Source organism: Eleginops maclovinus, chromosome 6, assembly GCF_036324505.1.
Source record: "Eleginops maclovinus isolate JMC-PN-2008 ecotype Puerto Natales chromosome 6, JC_Emac_rtc_rv5, whole genome shotgun sequence".
Taxonomy (NCBI): Eukaryota; Metazoa; Chordata; class Actinopteri; order Perciformes; family Eleginopidae; genus Eleginops; species Eleginops maclovinus.
In genome coordinates this window covers 21314645-21335938 of record NC_086354.1, presented here as the reverse complement: position 1 = coordinate 21335938, position 21294 = coordinate 21314645, and the positions used below count along the sequence as shown (strand labels likewise).

The 21294-nt window shown below is 39.7% G+C and overlaps 1 protein-coding gene across 1 annotated transcript; it reads left to right on the top strand.

The window, feature by feature from the left end:
• The first annotated feature begins 1036 nt into the window (after positions 1-1036).
• On the top strand, positions 1037-20790 carry LOC134866286 (uncharacterized). Its single transcript, XM_063886373.1, has 51 exons — positions 1037-1100; positions 3024-3076; positions 3246-3272; positions 3428-3496; positions 4179-4232; positions 4712-4765; positions 5034-5093; positions 5178-5219; positions 5314-5379; positions 6243-6314; positions 6399-6449; positions 6998-7090; positions 7264-7335; positions 7429-7476; positions 7830-7898; positions 8015-8080; positions 8247-8318; positions 8425-8487; positions 8581-8652; positions 9111-9170; positions 9366-9422; positions 9751-9819; positions 10309-10377; positions 10522-10572; positions 10655-10726; positions 11156-11215; positions 11321-11395; positions 11482-11547; positions 11627-11695; positions 11818-11877; positions 11977-12051; positions 12135-12200; positions 12280-12348; positions 12429-12500; positions 12581-12646; positions 12791-12862; positions 12944-13003; positions 13140-13208; positions 13291-13356; positions 13432-13503; positions 13800-13862; positions 14387-14458; positions 14549-14608; positions 14707-14781; positions 15070-15132; positions 15363-15425; positions 15543-15617; positions 15805-15844; positions 16066-16117; positions 16620-17034; positions 17764-20790. Exons 2-51 carry the CDS (start codon positions 3029-3031, stop codon positions 19366-19368), a joined length of 5076 nt encoding a protein of 1691 aa, XP_063742443.1. The 5' UTR covers positions 1037-1100; positions 3024-3028; the 3' UTR covers positions 19369-20790.
• The last annotated feature ends 504 nt before the right edge of the window (positions 20791-21294 follow it).

The window sequence follows — 21294 nt, the reverse complement described above, 5'->3', positions numbered from 1 at the left end:
TTACACTCATTACCACACCCAACAGTGACATCACAGTGTACTGACCCCACCCTCAAGTACACGGCTACATCACCGCTGCAGGACGAGATGATAAACCAGTTTAGGTTTATCATCTCGTCTCGGTCTTCATTTGTGTTTAAAGGTGCTCTTTAAATGTAACCGTTTTAAGTTAGCTATTACTACAAAGGTTTCGCACACCATAATGTGAGTGTCATTGATAAGCAGTCAGAAGGAAACAAGTGCAACCCTGTAGTCGTAGCCATATTGAAAATAGAATAAAATCAGTGACAGCTGGTTGATTGCTTTTGTGCATTTCCCTAAAACAAGGATACTGCTTCACGTGGATTTCTTTCACAGCCTGTATGCTGGCATTATATTTCCCTCCTACTATTTTTTAAATCAAATTTAATAAGTAAACGTTTCAGTATATTATGCATTTGTTAATATAATAGGATTTAACCTCTTTATTTCTATTCTACTACTGGACATTTTTCAAGGGTGCTTTAGCTTTTTAAAAACCAAATAGATCACAACAAAAACATTTCACATTTTACCAGATGAATCTTGACTTTTCCCCAGATGTACCAATAAGAGATAAAACAGGATGACTATTTGTTTTGCAATTTTAATTAATAGAAAAATCTAAACTGAAAAGTCAACAAGTGCCTTCTTCTTTCTCCTGACCATTTCTGGAAGTTTCTACACCTTAATTAGATTTCACCAGGTGGTCAATTAACTTTACATTATTGAAAAACAAACCTATAAATAAAAAGGAGATGGATGATATTTTCAGGATATACTTTGAACAATTAAATTTACTTTTCATTATCCTTAATATTCATTCCCAATGTGTCAGTCAGTGTTCGTTGTTTCACGAGACGATGACTACATTTCTATTTTTTGAGCATCACGGTTGCGTTTTGTTGACACCTGTGAAACGGATGAGTCACTGCGGCTGGGAAACGCGTTCCTTCCGTTTGTTCTGGCACAGGTAGACCTCTCACTTTGCACGCCCACTCCCAGGTGAGTCGACAGCTCTCACAAAGCCATAGGCAACACAAAGGTTTGTTATCTCGCATCTTCTCCCACTGCAATAACAGGTGAGATGTAGGTCATTTAACGCTTCCTTTTATTTTCTGATCAAGTGTCATCTGGCGATTTTGTGAATGAGATAATGTGTTTGGCAGGAAGTCAGCATTATTATCTAACAGGTGATTTTAAGTGTGAGTTTGTTTGGAACAAGAAGCTCGCAGGGCGTGTTTGGGTTTGTTTAAGATGCTTTGTTCGACCTGTGAGAAATGTTGCCTTTGGGTGGTGTCGGAAATATTTGGATTTCTTCATGTGGCGATAAATGGCGTTAAGAAGCATGCCAATAAGATGGTATGGTGGACTGTGCATGACGAGTTAAAGATGGAGACGATTTAAACTGCATCAACCAGTGAAGCTGACAGTGATGTGCATATCATCTATCTATTTTTGGCACGTTTAATTTTTGCACGCTTTTCTTTCAAGTCAAATTGCAAATGCTTTAATGCAATGCTTCTGTAATTTAAAATATAGATACATCGGGATGTTGACACTACAGCTGGTTATTCAAACTGAATTAATAGCAGAGCAAATATGATACCCATATTCTTTGACACAGATACCTTTTTTTTTTGCTAAGTAAGTTTGATGAGTACACAAAATTCAACATACTTAATTTTCCCCCTGGGAGCTATTTGCAGAGGCACAAAAAAATAAAGAAACGCATAAAATGAGAAAGAATATATCAAACGAAACATGATAGTTCAATGCAACCACAACATGAATATGCAGAGCAAAGTGTACCTTTTTTATGCATTTCATCAATGATATTCCTTAAAAATATAGATTTTTCAACACTTAAGACAAACAAAATAATATATATATATCAGTAAGCATTATCAATGTGGAACATGTGAGGGAAGCTATTTTATATAAATCTTATTCAAGTGCAAATAAAACAATTCTAAGACTGAACATAATAACACAATACAAAACAGTTCAATCGGATGTGACCTCGGACACGGAGGACAAGATGTCTGAGTTTTTTAAGGAGCTCTCGAACGCCTCCTGTGTGCAGATGTTGTTGTGTGGGTGTGGAAAAGTTTAAGAAGGTCCTGGGAATGTTGTGACAGTGAAGGAGCCCTCAGTCTTCTGCTTTGATGTCATTTTGTAAAAAACTGAACGTAAATTGATTTATAATTGTCTGCAAACCTCCGGTAAGTGAAACCACTGAGTCTGATCCAGTTATTTACAGTTTAAGACATTTAGAAGGACTGTTTTACCATCCGTTTAAATGCCTGTTAGCTAACGTTAGCTAAACATTTTCAGCCGTTAAAACTAACAACGGCTAATGTCCAGTATCAAGAAACTGCAGTTTAAGGAAACGCATATTAAAGTACTTCCCTAAATGTTTCATACAGTGAGTGAATACTGTCTCTATGACCTGCAATTCTTCCTGTATTCAGTACAGTATTTCTTTCACTTTGGAAGCAAATGTAGTTTTTACTCCAAAATGTGACTGATTTATTTACTAGTTACTTTTTACATTTTTACACACAATACTGAGGAACTACTTTCAAATTACAATATTTGGTATGGGTTTTTGTGTTGCAGTGAGGTCTCTTAATTTCTTTTATATTTTAAGTACATTTTCCTATTCGTGCTTTTAAACTTTTACCTAAGTACCATCGTCCATGCAGTTATTTGACTTGACATTGATTCTTTTTACTGGGTGGTAAAGAATCTGAATTCTTTTTCCACCATTGTAATTTAATGCATTAAAGACAAGAATACTGCAGATTAGAAATACTCCATGACCAGGAAAATACTAGTGCCTAACGTACTCATTATGAAGAGTGGTCCATCTCATAGAAATGTATATTATATTGCTTTATAGTTGTGTTTCTGGGTTTTCAGTGTGGAAGTGACACACCTGCACACACCTGTGATTATTCCTGTTGCTGTTTACGCTTTATCTCTCTCTGCGTCTCTTACAGGCACGATGGAGGCATGTATGATGAAACCAGAAGTCAAAAAGAAGCCCAAGCCAGTAAGATTATTTACATATAACACAAAAACAATCACTTCATGCACGACACAGTGTGAAAACTGTCAGAATACTGATTCTGGAGTGTATAAATAATCCGAAACTCACATACAACAGATGTAAATCAACCAGTTTTACCAAAAACGTCTTGTGTTTTCTTCTCTGTCTACAGCCGAAGCCTCCTCTAAAGCCTTCAGAGGTACTGTAATCATAAACCTAAAGCTTTAATAAGCTCTATCGCAAAGTTAATCATGTGTTTGCTTTCTTTGCTACCATGCATGTGCCTTAATAATAAGGGGTTTTTACATTTTGATTTCTGGATGGCTTCACATTTCAACAAACTTGTCTTCACAGATTAAAAGAATGGAACAAGAGAAACTACAGAAACAAACTCCTCTGGTGCCTCAGCGACCTGCGGACGCTGTAAGGCCAACATTTATACTCTAGTTCTGTTTCTCTACAGATTAGACCTTGACAACACCTCGTAAACATCTGGTAACATTTAAGTAACACAGGATATTGATATAAAAATCAGCTGTAACAGACGAAGGCTACGAAAGAGTTAGGACTCAGATAATAGAAAAATACGGACGGAGATATTGATGTTTATTCATGTTACTCTTTATAACTACATCTTCAAGTATTTCTGCGTTGTCTTCCCTCCTACAAGTCAGAATATATAATATTAATTATTGCCCAAAATAACTATGTGTTTAACAGTTTCTGAAATGTTTGCATCCAATTTATCCATAATATGAATAATATCAATCAATGTCATCTGTTTTTAATTGTTGTATTCTATAAATAGATGTTTCCGCTCTGTGAGCAAGAAGACAAGTGTTCAATCCATCAATTCCAAATATCTAACACAAAACAGTCTCTTGTTGGATTTATTATTATCCGCTGGCAGCCTTCAGCACAACGATAGAACTGGACTTATCAGCCTTGAATAACTACTCGAATGAAAACCATTGTTTTTCAAGCGAGCCGTGTTTTGCATACAATGCTTTAATGTCTCTTATTAAAAAAACTAAGACCGAAGAGAGGTTAGTTTGATTTGTGAAGAGACTGAACCGTTTAAAACAGATGTGTGTTTTGTGTGCAGGAACTCAGTCAGACACAATACCGAATGAGAAGAGCAGCGACAACAAACAATGAGGTATTTATTAAACTTATACGTGTTGTTTTTGTTAGGTTTTACTAGACAGAAGGGCAGCGAAAAATGAACAACAGATGCATATTATTTTTAATTAAATCAAAAAGATCTTGACACTGTGATGACAGAGTGGTTATCTCTCTTTGATCTGATCTCGGACATTTTCAAGTCCTAACCTTTTGTATTTCCCTTTATGTTTCCTGTCTCATCTCTACTGTAACTTTCTAATAATGCCACAAAAATAATCTGTAGAATAAAATGGAATACGAAAGATTAGGTGAGTAAATAGTCATCAGTAGATTTATGTATGATGTCAATTCACATGAGAATAACAGAAGTCAAACCATTTATGATTACTCTGATATTGAATTCAACCAATGTTCTGCTTTCCTTTGACTACAAATACTATGTGCCTAATTGTCGTCTAATACCTTTAAAAAAAAACAACTCAGTGTATCTTCATCTTTTTTCTTCCTCATCAGGCGAATGGAAACTCTATACAAACTCCTGTGGTTCCACCCAGGCCCACAGAAAGGGTACACACAACCACTCCCAATGTACAAAAATACAATGCCATGTTTCTCATATTTAAAACCAAACACAGAAGGTGACCTGATACTGTGAGAACATGTGTTTGTTTCTTGTCAATAAAGATTATTATAGTTAATCAGCAACTTCTGGAGCCCGTTCTTCAGTGTGAGAACAGCTTACAGTTGGAAATGATAAAAGGTTTCGTGTTACTTTACTGTTCTAAATATCTTTTGTTATTGTTCCCTTCTGGGCCTTTTGTGTGTGTGTGTGCAGGAACCTAACGCCACCACCAGATACAGCCAACGCAAGAGAATACAGGCTGAACACACACAGGTACACACACACACGCGATAAAGTCTAACACCCTCACTTTTTTAAATACTTTTCTGAGTCTGTGTCTTCCCTCTTTTTCACCAGAGCCAAACAGAAGTTACCAAAGAGGAAACAGACATTAAACAGGTAATACAGCCGGAGTTATTATTCTTCAGCTTTGATCTAATTTAATAACCACGATATAATATTTTCCTCTTTATTCTCATGTTCCGTGTTGCAGACTGACCAGTCGGTCCTGACTGGAATTTTTCGCCGGAACCAAAAAGAGAAAACGCCTTCGTTCACTGTAAGAAACACACCTGCAGCTCGTATCTGCAGGAGTACTGTGTGTTTATTTGTATGCTTCAAAAGAGGGTACACTTTTTATCCATTGTGTATGCAACAATGCACAGCAGGTGGTTAATTTAAAACAACGAGGTAGAGGAGAAAAACATGATGGGAAGCAGTTATCTTGAACCTCTTTGAGTCCATATTTTCTAATTCCTGAATTTAAAAGCATCCTGAGTTTTTTGGTGCGGTTTAGAAACTTAAAATTCAAAGCTGGCTCCTCCTCCATGGCTCAGTGAGGGTAGCACTGCTCTATCTTCACTCCATTTGCCTTAAAATTCTAAATGAGTATGGTTAATAATACAAAGAACAGTCCTCAAATTAAAACAGGAAGCATAGTTAAGAAGTTGTATTTTTTGAGTGCTCAGTTTAACTTCGTTTCCATAGTAGAAGTTAAGTGTTGATTGAGAACAAACATTTGTTTAAATGTAAATCTTGGAGAATATTACTTTAAATATATACTTGTCTTTCCTCCTCATACACTGACTGGAGGACCTATAACTGGGTCATTTAAACAAGAAGGTATATGTAAAAAATGGAATACAAAGCTCTACCACAGTCAAACAGGTTCCTGCTGGAAGACAGGTGTGTGTGGGTGTGTACATGCATGAGACATGTGTGTGTATTCAGCATGTCTGAGCTGCTGTTCCTCTACACTGATATTCATCAATCACAGAAGAAAGGAGTCACAGTCACAGATGAACATAATAATCCTGAAAGTATACGTTGTATTAAATCTGCACAGAAGATATACATCAAATATATGATGTCATTCTGCGGGTACTTTAATCAGACGTTACTGAGTTTGCCTTTCTTCCCCAGAGTCACATTCCCCCAGACAAAGAGGAAATCACTGAGGATGTCCCGGCTAAAAAGGCTCCTGGCAGCAAATCGGTATGTGTGTGTTTGTGTGTGTTTGTTGTGTGTTCTCATGTTGATGTCATGCGCTGGTGTGTGACATGTGACTGTGCTTGACAGGCCGGTCTGAAAGGAGTTATGAAAGGGTTACAGATCAAGTCGTCACCAAAGGTATGAAGCACCTGATGCTTGGTGTTTCCTGCTGGTGGTGGCTGCAGCGTTTTATCTTTAGCAATATCTGTTGATGACCGTTGACATGAATGAACCATTGCTTGTGTCGCAGTGGTGTTAATGGTGGTGGTTGTGCAGTATTCAGTAGTGGAACCTGTTTAATGATGGATATTGAAGTGTTGTCTTTGGTTTAAAAGAAGCGTGTTGATAACAATGCTCCGACTGACTGGATGAATCCCTGTGAATGACATAAATTGGGTTTTTCATTATTTTTTCAACAGTTTTTTTATGCAGCTTGCAGCATTCTTTATTTTAGGGGCTTTACCAAACTTATAAATGTTGAATTATTGAGCAAATTCTTAATTTGTATGAAGAGATTATTCTGAGGTGAAGCAATCCATCGTCTATTTGGTACTTCCCTACTGCATTGTCAGCCTTCTATCCTTGTACTCTTTTCTTGTTTCTGTTTTTCCTCTTGTCAGGTGGTATAAAGTAAAACATTTAAGATGATCAGATTTTGATGAAGATTGTTGTGACTCTTATTTAAGGCCAGCAGAGAGCCGAGCCCAGATCCCAGCAGCGAGGAAAAGGAACAACCCGCGGAAAAAACCAAGCAGGAAAGAAATGCTGAAGCTAAACAGGTGAGAGACGTGATTTCTGTGATTTCCTTAAAAGTGTTCAAATAAACCACTCAGAAATACACTTTTTTAAATGTGCTAACACTAATTTAACCAAACGGTAGCATTCATTTTAAAGAAATGTGTTGAAGAAGCACATTATTGTAGCTTGTTTATTTTTCAACCTTTTTTTCCAGGACATCGGAGATAAGATTGCTGGAATGTTCCGGAAAACACCAAAAGAGAAATCATCTTCTCCTGCTGTGACGGTAACTTCAACTCTTCTGCTCCTTCTCTCGTCATACATTTCACTTTCAGTCTCTCAGTGCCTCTTACTCATTGTTTTGCCCTTTCACCCCCAGGTCAACAACGCAGACAGTGATCCTGAAGAGGAAGAAGAAGAAAATAAGGTAGCTTTTTGTTTTTGGCAAACCTCTGTTATGAAATGAGCCCTTATTTGAAAGGTGTGCCTCAAATAGCCAAAGAAATATCTACATGAACATATGTGTCTTCATGTTATAGTCAAGGTTAGAGAGTGCTGCCCTTGTTCCTCTGGAGAGGAGACGTATGATTTAATAGAAATGGACTACGTGTTTTAGAGGACTGCTACATTACATTTCATTCAGCTGAAGCTTTTATCCTACTTTAAGTTATTATTTTCTGAGATGTATTTGTGCAGTGTCATTATGATGCTGTAGGTGTGTGTTCTGTTTTGTGTAACTGTATTCGTATTATCACAGACAAACGGTTTCATGTTTCTCAGGAAAAGGGAGCCTTCTTCTCGGGCATCCGTAGAAAATCCCATAAAGCATCAGACGAGACACCGGCACAGGTTAGCGACAAAAAAATGACTTCCTTCTTCTTAAAAAACAAGTTAAAAGGTTGTGTTTATAATTTTGTCTCTTTCTTATTTTGAACTTTATTTTCTCTGTCACGTTGGTGTTTCAGGACAGTCTGAGTGTTCACAGCGATCTCTCTGCCAGCAGCGACAGTCTGTCTGAAAACAGCAGCAAGGTGAGCAGCTCTGTGGAAGATCAGATAAAGTTATCTTTAAGTACAGTGCACACACACACACTGGTAGATTGTTCTGTATAACGGCCTCACATTCATCTGACCTTGACCAGAAGAAATCTTAACCATAACTGAGCATCATGTCTGCATGTTGTTGTGTCTGCTTCAGGAAAAAGGAGGAATATTCAGCGGGATGTTCAAGAGGTCTCCGAAACAAACAGAAGCTGCTCCAGCTGACGAGGTGATGGAGCTTACAAACGTTATGCAAATCAATTTAAATAAAACCAAACGCTCACATTATTAGTGAAATCCAGTAGCATGTTAAGCTGGTTTATTTTCTCTTTTAGGACCGACAGTCTTTACATGACGACCTCTCGGGCAGTAATGATAATCTGTCTGAAAAATCTAAAGTAAGATCATACTTTTTTGTGAAAAGTGAAGTGAAAGTATCGTGTTTCATTTAATCATTTTACTAATGGTGTAAATGTGTTGGGTATGAACAGGAAAAAGGAGGGTTTTTCAGCGGGATGCTGCGAAAGTCTCCCAAGAATTCTAGAAAGGAAACACCTGAACAGGTAACTGAAAAGTATACGTACATTCCTAGGTGCTGTAATAATCATGCCATGATGTAGCAGCCTGTTACTGTTCCATCATTCAGACTTCTACAAATACTGTTCCCCTTAAAGTTGGCATAAATTATTTTAACCTTTTCTCCTGAAATCATTGTGATTTATTCTTGATAGATAAAGTGTATATCTTCTCAAGACTGAATTGATCAATCTCTTCCAAACATCACAGTGAAATGAAATGGGAACAGGAATGTGTCCAAATTATTCCAACTTGCGCAGCAGTGAATATTAAATGTCCATGGCTGAATCTAAAGGACCGACCACTGCTTTTAAACTATCATCTGAATATTTCAACACACGTGAACGTGGTCCTCTGTTCACCTGCAATAACCGGTTCTTTGTTTCAGTAAACAGTTACATTGTCCCTGTCGGCACAGGTTGAGTAACATATTTGTTGTTTTCAGGGTGAAGACACGTTACACGGTGAGCTCTCCGCCAGCTCTGACAGCCTGTCGGAGACCAAGGTGAGTCTTCATCCCTGTCAGATTCTCCCCACAAACACACACTGAAAGTGAGTCACCAGGAAGTCACCAGCAGCACGAGGAGAAAAGGTTTAGCCTGAAAAATCTGAGCTCTATAAAAAGAAGATAAGGAGCTTTGTTGTTCTGAATCTGAGGAATGAAGGAGTTTGCTCTAACCAGTTTTCTGCTTCTCTGTAGGAGAAAGGTGGATTGTTCAGTGGACTCCTCAGAAAGACTCCCAAAACATCTGGAGAGGTACAGCTTCTCAAAGTAAAGGCAGCTTTCATGTAGACACACACATTAAAACATATTGTGCTTAATACCTGGGTTCCCTACAACACTTGAGTGTCTTGCTGTTTGTTTGATGTGGTTTTATATTTTGCACACAAACCAGCAATGTCCTGAGACCCAAAGGGATGTCAGTGTGATTATAGAACAGTATGAAAATATACCTGTCCCCTCTATCTGCATTACAGGCTCAATGATATATGTCCTGTCTTTATTTAGAAATAGAGTGCTCCTCATCTGACTCAGAGTTGAAAAATACATACACTTCCTGCTGAGCTGCTCTCTGTTTTTTCAGGAGAATCTATCGGCACAGAAAGATCTTTCAGCCAGCAATGACAGTCTATCTGAAGCGAGCAACACTAAGGTCAGTTTGTTTGTAAGAACTCTCTCAGCCATCAGTGGAGGTGTGTCTGTTGGGCTCCAGGAAATGGTTAATAGAAAATGTGAGGGATCTTTTTTTTGCAGCCCTTCTTATGGCTCAAATCTAATGAGGCAATGAAATATACCATGCAGTTTTTTATTTGTAGATTTTAAAACCTTGTTACAACAATTAATACAAACAACAAGAACATGCTAAAGGGAAAGTCACACAAGACTACAGACAGGCTTCAGTTAAGATTGAGGAGTTTACAAAACTATCAAAAGCTTCTACCAATAATACAGAAAATACATTAACTAACAGTGCATCTTATAACTGAATATGACTTGACAGAAATGTATTTATTTAGTTCTTATTTATTGTTTATTTTTATGGTGCTTTATTGTATAAATGTACTTTATTGTTTTCTTCTTCCTTATTTCTAAAATGGTCCTCTCCAATGGTTTATTTAGAAATGTCGTGTGTGTGTTTCAGGTGAAAGGAGGCTTCAGTGGATTATTCAAGAGGTCGCCCACACTGGCAGACAGTCCTGCTGCAGAGGAGGTGAGGAGAATCTGATTTGTGGACCCGTTCAGGAGTCCCTTTTTAATATAGTGGTGTTCCTGTTAGCTGTAAAAGATCCCTGTTAGAAGTCAAGCGAAAAAACTCAGTACATGCTTTTCATTTTGTATTTGATTTCTTTCTCAGGAAACACAAGACGATGAACTCACGGGCAGCAGTGAAGCTCTCAACACTAAGGTAAAAAGATGTATGCATCATTTGAAAACAGTCCTGGATAACTGAAGGGGAGAGCACTCATTTTGAACTGTGTATGTTTCAGGAAAAAGGAGGAATATTTAGTGGAATATTCAAGAAAACTCCTAAATCTGCAGAAGCTGCTCAACCTGAGGAGGTAAAATGTGTTAAATGCTTTATTGAAATAAACTCTTTAAATTCATATTTCCATTTGTAACATTTGAGGGACCCTTTGGAGTCGTGGGGACCAGGATGTCTGAGATTTGTTGACAATTTCTATTCAAATTTGGTGGAAAATGTGTATTAAATTAAAGGCATGATAGTTTGCGGTTTAAAAATCAGTATTTTTTTGCCTTTCAGAATTGTTTCACTATATTTCCATGAAAATCTGGCAAATGTTTTCCATGGCTGTCAATCATTATTTCTACACTTGTGCAAAACCATGTTCATAAGTTTTTATGACTCGTTTCTATTTATAAGAAGTCACAGATTTGAGTTTATTCAGTGATTTGACAAACGTTGTTTATGCAACTTTTATTTAGTATTCCCAGATTTTGATCTGCTGAGTTTTTATAACCTTCTACAGGACGAGTCTCCTGACAGCGATCTCTCAGCCAGCACTGAGAATTTATTTGGGAACAAACAGGTCAGTGAGTTACAAATCAACTTTAATATTTATGTGTTCAACAAAATGGACGTTTACTTCATTACCTTTAACGAACACTTTATTTGTTCTTGTGCGTTTATTCAGGAGAAAGGTGGGAAGTTGTTTGGTGGACTCCTTAAAAAGACTCCTAAAGCGTCTGGGGAAAGGACAGAGACTCTGGTGAGTGTGTACTGAATGTGAAATAGGTTTCTGACCCTCTGAAAGTATGTCACAGGTTTCATAAAACATCACTCTCTGTGTTTCAGGAAGGAGAGGCTGAGAAAGAGCTGTCTGCCAGCAATGACGACCTGTCTGAGAATAACACTCCTAAGGTGAGCAGCAATGCAACAAAAGCTTGTAAATGAAACGTCTTCAGAGGGAGCGTTTACTGACAGCCAGTTTATGTTTCAGGAGAAAAACATTTTTAGCAACATGTTTAAGAAGCCGCAGAAACCAGCAGAGAGCGCTGCAGCAGACAAGGTACTGTGATCTGATCATTTAAGCATCCATTTTTGTCTGGTGCAGGATGGAAATGTGAACATAAAGTTTTATTTAGTGCTCAAAGATTTAAGTATATGCTAACTTTTGAAAACCCTCTACAGGATGAGTCTCTCGACAGCGATCTCTCAGCCAGCTCTGAGAATGTATCTGGGAACAAACCGGTCAGTGAGTTAAACATCCAAACATTAGTATTGACATTTTCAACACAATGCTTATTTACTTTAACAAATCACATATTTCTTGTTGGTCCGTTTCATCAGGAGAAAGGTGGAAAGTTGTTTGGTGGACTCCTCAAAAAGACTCCCAAAACGTCTGGAGAGAGGGGAGAGACTCTGGTGAGTGTTTACAAGATGCGGAATACATTTTAGAACCTTGAAAGCTGTCACAGTTTCATAAAACCTCAACGTCTGTGTTTCAGGAAGGAGAGGCTGAGAAAGAGCTGTCTGCCAGCAATGATGACCTGTCTGAGAATAACACTCCTAAGGTGAGCAGCAATGCAACAAATGCTTGTAAATGAAACGTCTTCAGAGGGAGCGTTTACTGACAGCCAGTTTATGTTTCAGGAGAAAAACATTTTTAGCAACATGTTTAAGAAGCCGCAGAAACCAGCAGAGAGCGCTGCAGCAGACAAGGTACTGTGATCTGATAGTTAATAAATGTACTCTCAAGGACAAGACAGATCTTTTATTCACAGTTGTCTGGTTTGATTTAGGAGCTGGAGGTGAACACAGAAAAACTGTTATCTGGAAGCTGTGAGAATCTGGCTGACACCCCAGCCCATAAGGTACTTCATTCTGAAAAAACCCAATTCATCCAGAGAAACCAGAGCAAATGCATTGACTGCATGATTTATCTGTGTTTTAGGAGAAAAAAGGAGGCCTGGCTGGCATCTTCAAAAGATCAGGGAGCATTGAAAACCTGTTTGACGAGGTCAGTGCGCCCCCCCCCCCCCACACACCTTTTTACTTGAGTAAAACATCTCCATACTTCTTCCACTGCTGAAAAATAAAAAGCAGGTCATCTGCAGGCTTTGAAACACGGTTGGAAATCATGTAAATCAATTTTACTCTTCAGGAGAAAGGCGGGCTGTTCAGTGGTCTTCTCAAGAAAACCCCCAAAGCGTCTGGAGACGAGGCGGCAGCAGAGGTGAGAGTCTCTCTGAGAGCATCGCCGTCTGTACACACTGTTATTATACACATTAAAAACTGTCCATGTCTCTCTATTCAGGACGACCAGCAGGAGCTGTCAGCGAGCAATGACAGTCTGTTTGAAAACAGCAACACCAAGGTACTGAGCTGAGGAACCTTTTGAACCAAAGAAGAAATGTCAGCACTCAAATATTCAAACCTGTTTATTGAAATGCTTAAACATGCATTTTCCAAGAGATGTTTCTGTCACTTACACAGTGTTTGTCTGTTTTCAGGAGAAAAATATTTTCAGTGGCATGTTTAAAAAGACTCCTAAACCATCAGAGGGGGCGACGACTGACGAGGTACAGAAATGGCCCTTAAAGTTAACAGCACGTCAAAGTATTTTAGCTTTTGTTTTTATTGTGTTGTGTTGTGTTCGTTCAGGAATTAAACGAGGATACGAATTTATCAACCAGTTGCGAGAATTTGTTGGAAGCAAACAAATCAAAGGTACAGAGCATCACAGTCTCCTTCTGCTGGTGTTTTGTTTTCCTTTCAATATCAACATGAGAATATGTCTTTCAGGAGAAGACTGGAGGACTTGCAGGGATCTTCAAAAAGTCTCCAAAACCATCGCCACGCCTAGTCGCTACCAAGGTGACCAGATAAATATGTTGTTGGTTTTTTTCCTCTGGGTATTTGTATCTTTTGTGGTTGTGTAGTGGTCTGTGAAATACAGGTGTCTTATATTAGTATTGTTGTCCCACTTTCTATAGATATAGATAATTCTGTATTGGGGAATTCTTATTGCCCCAATAATCATGAGGGGATTTTCAGTCTGTGAATATCTTTCATTGACGATTTATAGTTTAAAGTGATTGTGATTAAATACATTTCAACAAGTTAAAACCAACCGGATCGACTTGTGGTTTGAGTTCCTTTTTGTTTTTCAGGATCCTCTCAAAGACACAAGCGAGCTGTACGGCAGCTGCGACAGCCTCCCAGGATATGGAGAGGTGAGGGATACTCAAAGTGTGTGGACGCATCCGGCAGCCGGTTGATCAAGACTGACACTGGGCATCGGTACCACAGTACTGATGTCAAAATGATTTTGATAACAAACATTTCTAATACTTTTTAGAGGATGACCACATTCACAATGCTCAGGCTGTGACAAATAAATGTCAGATCTACAAAAAGAAGAAGTGCTTCACACTAACTTCCCTCTGTATTGGTATATAATAAAGCCAAGGTCTCTTCTTTCATGAGGACAGATGTTTGACACAAGGGAATCTCAGAGCATTTGACCCAAGCGTGCACTGCAAGAAAACCTTTAAGTCTTTTAATGCCATTCTTTACACTTTTAGATTTACTGTCTGCTTATGTTTTGTACCTTTCACACTCATGCAGCCCAACGTTTTTAAAGAGAAACATTAAAACAGCAAACAAACATACACTGTTCAACTCTCTGTTCAACTGTGTTTCCCCGGTTTCATCCAGAAGTTTCCGTGATAATGACTGTGTGTTATTTTCCTTAAAGGATGATCCTTCAGCCCTCGCTGAATGGTCAAACAGTACCGATGATCTTATTGAAAGTTCAAACACAACAAAGGTGGGTGTTGATGTAGAGTGTACAATTCAGCTTGGTGTTATTTGAATATTTGATTGTATTTTCAAACTTCAAATTTCAATTTTTTAACAGGAGAAGAAAGGAGGGTTTGCTGGAATCTTCAGGAGGACGCCCAAAACAATTGAACAACAGGTACGATATTACCGGCATGAAAGGGGCATGAAATGTGTTTCTTAAATATAACACTTGGTTGAATGTACACTTCTGGATATCTCTGTGTTCATTTGCAGGACAGTGAGGACCTGGAGGCCCCGACAGGAGGCTTCGGGCTCCGACGCAAGAGAACCATCAAGAAGAAAAAAAGAGTGAGTTGTTGTTTGCTTTAAAAAACAATAAAACCAGAAATATTCATTAAAAGTGTGCTATTCTAACTAATCTATTATTATTGTTGTTGTTGTTGTTGTTGCATCCATTGTTGTGACAGAAAGCTTCAGGAGCACCAGAGTGTGAGCAGCTATTCTTCACTGTGGTTTAGCTTTGATATGATGAAAGGGGTTACCTGTCTGGTGCTCTTCCAGTTTTCTCTGATCTGATCTTGAAATGCCTTTTCTCATCGACAAACTCTTCTTCTCTTCTCTTGTTTTGTTTCTCAGGTTGTCTCCTTCAGAGTCAAGACAACTCGTCCCAAAATATCGAAGTTTAATCTGACTTTCCAGGTACGAGTTCTAGTTATTCCTCAGTTAGGAATATAGACGGTCTGAAATATGGAAGTCTTCTTTAATTGCCACACCAAAGACAGATCTGTAACTTCGAACAGTAAGGAAACATTTTGGATATGATTTCCATTTATTTATTTTTCTTGTTAAACTTACACAAGTTTCCAGGATCAGTCCATGAGGTCATTATGTCATTATGGACGTATTTTGACTGACCTTTTCCTCCACAGGGTTCAGACAAGATGGCTGATATTCAGGAAGTTGTTGAGATGCAGGAGCTGATCCCAGAACAGGTTAGCATGATGATAAGTGTGTGTATGATGCTCACAGACAAACAGAGGGAATGTTGTTCAGACAGACCCTTTAAACTGAGTTTAGTGAGACAAAGTGCTGTTGTGTTTGTCCTCCAGGAGGGCACCGTGGATGTCCAGAATGTGGAGATGGCAGCTTATCCCAACGGAGAAAACCCTCTGGGAACTGAGCCGGTGTGTTTCAGGAAACTTTCTCTGCTTTGGTTTGGTTCATTTTGTCTGTGCTTTTATTTAGCATCTTACGTCTATAGTCCCTGGACCTTATTGGTGTCCTTCACAGCTTACAAATTCAAATTGCTTGTCTTATGTCGTCTTCAAAATCAATTAATCAGTTTTCAATAACAAATGTCTCTGTTTTCAGGAAAGCGATGAATTGATGGAATGGTGGAACACGGTCAAAGGTCGGTTTAGAATTTGTCCATGTTATTCTTTCAGACTTCTCTTTTGTTTTACTGCTCCACGAGGAGAAGTACCACTGATTCATGTTCATACAAACAGAATGTGTTTAAATGTCATAAGAAAAAATATAAGAGAACATTAGCATTAAAACAAGACACAGAACAGTTTCATGTCTGTGTTCCATGTACTGTAATCATTGTAATACTTATCCTGTCGCCTCCAGGTTGGGCTGAGTGGAACGAAACATCTAATTTCCAGGAGGAAGATGAGGAAATGTAAGTACGTTTGCGGATCTTTAATCATTTTTGATTCAAATTTGGCCAGAAGATATTATTTTTATATCTATCACAGCTATAGAAAGCATTGTCACTATTGCCAGGGAGCTCCACAACTTATAGGCAGAGAACCTTTTTCAAAATGCTTTAACTTCAATAATTCTAGGACACATCGTCCGGTTGGTTTTCCATAATACTTTTATTATTTTTAGCTGGTAGGATTATAAACTTGGTAATAAAGGATTAGTTTTCCATTTTTTTAAAGTGGGGTTGAATGAGGTACAGAGTTTCTAACTTGATGAACCGTGAAGAAACCCTGTTCTCCAGTATTTGTCAACTTTTGGATTCAAATAATAGATATAAAGGCCTATGTCTGCCTGCAAGTTTAGCTTGAGACACATGCACATGAGAAAGTGTCGTTTTTAGTCGTACACTCATCTCGATGTTACTTTAAATGCTCCCTATTGTTAGTCTCAAGCCTTCCCCCCGCGTGTCTGTGCAGGGTGATGGAGCAGGCGGCAGACCGAGTCTACATGGCCGCCCGTCTGTTTGTGCGTCTTTTCAACCAGCGGGGGGCGTCCTTACAGCATCGCATCCTGGAGCTCCTGAGTCTGGCTGACGCCGCCGATCAATTCCACAAAAAGACGGTGCAGGCTGCGGTCGGTGGGGGGGTGGCCAGTGTGGCAGGCAGCATCGCAACAATCACAGGACTCATTCTGGCTCCTTTCACTATGGGCGCATCGATCATCGTGACGGCCGTGGGGATCGGTGTGGCGACGGCCGGCAGCATCACCTCAGCTACAGCGAACATCACGGACACGGTTCACTCCAACATGGACCGCAAGAAGCTGGAGAAGATGATCCAGGGATACCAGGAGGAGATCAAAGACATCAGGGAGTGCATGGAGTTCGTGCAGGTGAGGAGATGTTTGAGCTTTAGGTTTAAAAGGCCTTAAAAAACTGTCCTCTTGTCTGTCTTGTTCACATAGTACTGTCATATATCTCGTTAATGTCTTCATGTAATAAAACAAAACACTGGTTAATATTTGTAAGTTCTTGTTAAAGATAGTTTAGTTATCCAGTAGATTTGTTTTTATTTCACATTACAATAGTTATGGAAATAAATGGATTATCATTAAAGGGGTGAGGGTGGATTTGTGTAGTGTTGTTGATGGAAGAATATTAGCCAGCCGGATCTCATGCACTATTTTCCCCAGAAATTCATCCCAAAATCTGGTTCTTCTTTTCAGAATATATACTTTTGTCATCCTGTGGTTTTTTTAGTACCTCATTAACTTTCTCATATAACTATTATAGATTGAATCCAACCAGATTGTCCTTTGTTAAAGTAATATGTTAGGAATCAGCAAATCCTCATCAAACTGTGATAGTATGGATGTTGTTTTCCACGGTTAGGCTTGTCTACTAGTAGCAAAAATATTACAGCACACTCTTAACAAATATAAAAGAATAACACCAGATTCTTGAAATGAGAGTAACTGTAGTCTTAGTTTTGTTGTTTTGAATATGTGTATGGCAAATTCTAATACAAAAGTGTTGGGATTCCAGTAAGCAATAGCTTTTTAAAATATATCTTCTTTCTGAGACCGCTCTTACCGTCCCTTCTTGTCTCTGTCCCTTTGTAGGCCGGTATGGAAACCCTGCAGGAGTGGGACTTTGAGAAATACTCACAGAGCGCTGCCAAAAAGGCCATGAACCACAACCTGAAGCACGTGATGAAGGAGGGCGGCCGCGCAGGAAAAGCCCTGATGATCAACACGGATAAGCTCATCAGCACCGTGCAGGTTCTAGGAGCTGCAGGCGGCGCCGCTAAAGCTGCTCAGGCCATCAGCGTCACCACGGGCGTCATGTCGGGGCTCTTCCTCGCTCTGGATATCTTCTTCCTCGCCAAAGACTCCCACGAGCTCCGCAAGGGCGCCAAAACTAAATTTGCCACCAAAATCAGGGACGTGTGCAAAGAACTACAAGACGGCCTCCTGGATCTGAACAAGGTGAAGACGCAGCTGCAGAAAACCATGGACGGCATCGAGGTGGAGGAGTACGAGGAGATCGTGGAGGTGGAGGAGGAGGTGGAAGACGAGTTTGAGTCGGATCCGAAGAAGCTGGCTGAGCTGGAGCAGGAGCTGGACCTGCTGGAGGAGAAATTGGACAAGAAGGTGGAGGAGGAGCAGAAGAAAATAAAAGAGATGGAGAAGGAAAGCATTTACAAGGAGAAAAAGAAGGAGAAGGGCATGCAGGAAAAGGGAGAGGCAGAGGGAATTAAGAACAAGGAGGAAATAGAGGAGGAAATGAGGAAAAGGGATGCTCTGACAGAGGAGAAGAAGAAGAGTAAGAAGGGGAAAGGTGAAGAAGAAAGCAACATGGAGAAGATATCTGATGAGGAGAAAGAGCAGGAAGTGGAGACGTTCAAAGCAACCAAAGAAGAGGTTCTAAAAGAACAGTCTCAGAAAGGAAAGAAGAAAGACAAAGAAGCTGAGAACAGAATCACATCTTTGAAAGAAAAGCAGGAGAGCAAGCGAGATCAGACTAGAGAAGATAAAAGAGTTAATACAAAGACGGAGGAGAAGGAAAAGGAGAGAGGTAAAGCGGGGAAAGAACAGGAGGAGGTAAAGAGCAGATCAGGCGACTCAAAATATTCTGAGAGGGTCAAACCGGAGAGAGAAAGTAAAAGGAGCAGCAGAGAGGAGGAAAGAGAGGCGACGCATGAAGGGAGATCCCTGAATAAAGAGCAGGAGGGGGAGAGTGTGAGACACAGCAGCAGGAGCCACAAAGAACGAGGGAGCAAACACGACACTAAAGACAGCGATAAGGGGAGGAAACAGAACGAGAGGCCGGAGAGCAGGAGGAGGAGGGATGAGGAGAGAGGGGTGAAGGACTGGAGGGCTGAGTCCGAAAGAGGGACGAGAAGGGAGGAACATGGAGACGTGAGAAAGGAGTCGCATCGAAGTCACAAAGGGGCGCCGAGGAGGGAGGAAGGGAGCAGCAGGGAGGAGAGGAGTCACCACAGGAGGGAGACTCCTCACGACGATGAGAGGGGGGACGACAAACGAGGGAGCAGGATCGAGAGCGCCAGGAGGAAGTTTGAAAGAGCAGGAGGTGAGGAGGAGGGGAAGGGGAAGAGGAGAGAGGAGGAGGGAGAGAAGAGAGGGAGTGAGAGAGCGAGAGGGCACGAACACAGAGGGTCCAGACCTCAATCCAAAGTGCTGCTGGAGGACGGGCTCAATATCTAGACTCGCACAAGTTTACCTTTTTTATATTGACACACATTATCGTATGAAACCTTTCGTGCCAAAATATTATATTAAGAATGAGGAGGAGGAATGCTGCATGTGTTCCGATTGGACTCCAGTCTTAAAATGTATGGTACAATGTTAAAAGTTAAGAGTTCACTTTAAAAAGAAAAGCAGTTTTTACTTCAGATATCACGACCTCTATAGAAAGCAGATGTTCCCAAAAGGTCAGCTTTGGTAAAGTCCAAATTCAAATGAATTTGAATTGCCAAAGACAAGTTTTCCTGCCACGTCACAAAGAGGGAAACAGGTCAATAGATCTTATGCAATCATGCTGGCTCCGCTATCAAGATTCAGGTTAGATTTACAGGAGTTTTTACAGGAAAGAAAAACCTGATCTACGTCTTGTCTTCATATCTTGGATTTCTCTCTCCAGTTCCCAGTTAATATGGCAGGAGAGCAGGGTGTCATTCGTTTGTAAAACCTCGACCAGTTCTTTCAAATTTAGGACCATATTATCATTCATAAAAATCACGTTGAAATGTTTCAAACTTCCTAAAGGAGAGATTAGCCTCAGCTGAACATGCAGCTGGTGTCAGGTTACATCTGGGCATGTCAACATTAATGTGATATACGCAGGTGCAGTATTCTGGTGGACGGATCCCATCATTCAATCATGAGATAACTGGAACTGTAGTGAACTGATTAGTGATTATGCGCTTTACTTTGAGTTTTCTGATGTGCTGAGAGAAAAGTTTAGGGAAATAAGCTGCATTTACGTGTGTCTTTATGGATGTTACCACTACAATTTCAAATCTTGTAAAGAAGGAGTTTTAACTTCCTCTTTTACTACCAAAAGCTGAGGCTCGTTTTATGAAATATTGCCATAGCATCCTAAAAGAAATTCAACATCTGACCTCGCTGCCAGGCATGTCAGATACAGAGGAGATGCTGCTACTACTACGACAGCGACTTCTTTATTAACTCGTGTGTTTCTGAAACATGGGGTCTGTTAATGTTTATAGTTCTGGTACTTCAGGGATACTGCAAACTTTTTTTAGGACTCTTTCAGTCTATAATGTGCCTTTTTTGCAGGGTTTTTTGTACGTTTTTAACCAAAGCGAGTATAAACAGGAAACACAGGAATCATTTCCTACTGCTGTCAATGTTCCTCGGTGTCTCGTTTTCTGTCTTTTTTAAAACCAGTTAAGACAGTTTTGACCGATGCACTTTAACTTTCCTTCTTCCCGTCAGGTTTGATGTATTTACTGTCACTTCTGGATGTATGATTGCGTAATGTTTGTGTGTATTCATCTCGTTGTCTTCAGTCGGTTGTATTTTTATATGTTCACTATGTGTTTTATACGGGTAAATATTTCTATGGTGTTGGTTTCTTACAGAACAAATAAATTATTACACTTATTGAAGCTGTTTTGGCTTTTTAATTCAGAACGACACAACAACTGTACAGTGTTTTTGTTATCTCTGACATTAATGACACATGAAATCTGTCCCGCCCCAGTGTGTCATGTTTCATGTGTGGATTTAAGATTAAGGTTAAGATTAAGATTCAACTTTATTGTCATTGCACAGAGTACAAGTACTAGGACAACGAAATGCGGTCTCTGCATTTGACCCATCCTAGTGTTAGGAGCAGTGGGCTGCCATTATGTACGGCGCCCGGGGAGCAGTGTAGGTAACCAGTGTCTTGCTCAGGGACACCACGGTGGCACTTGGTCTTTCGGGGACTTGAACTGGTGACCTTCCAGTTCCCAGGCCAAGCCCCTATGGACTTTGCCACCATAGGTGGCATGAAATATGATGGTAAAGTTAGTACTTTTTCTTTACATTTTGCCAATAATATTGCAGATTTGAATGCACAAAAAATGTACTTCTACATCGAGGCAGTGCTGCTTATTACAGTTA

Excerpts from the sequence above, each read along its gene's own strand:
- LOC134866286 (XM_063886373.1), top strand. The coding sequence starts at position 3,029 with ATGGAGGCATGTATGATGAAACCAGAAGTCAAAAAGAAGCCCAAGCCA. Across the intron at positions 12,647-12,790 it reads TTGAAAACCTGTTTGACGAG|GAGAAAGGCGGGCTGTTCAG; the intron begins GTCAGTGCGCCC and ends TTTACTCTTCAG. Across the intron at positions 15,618-15,804 it reads ACCCTCTGGGAACTGAGCCG|GAAAGCGATGAATTGATGGA; the intron begins GTGTGTTTCAGG and ends CTCTGTTTTCAG.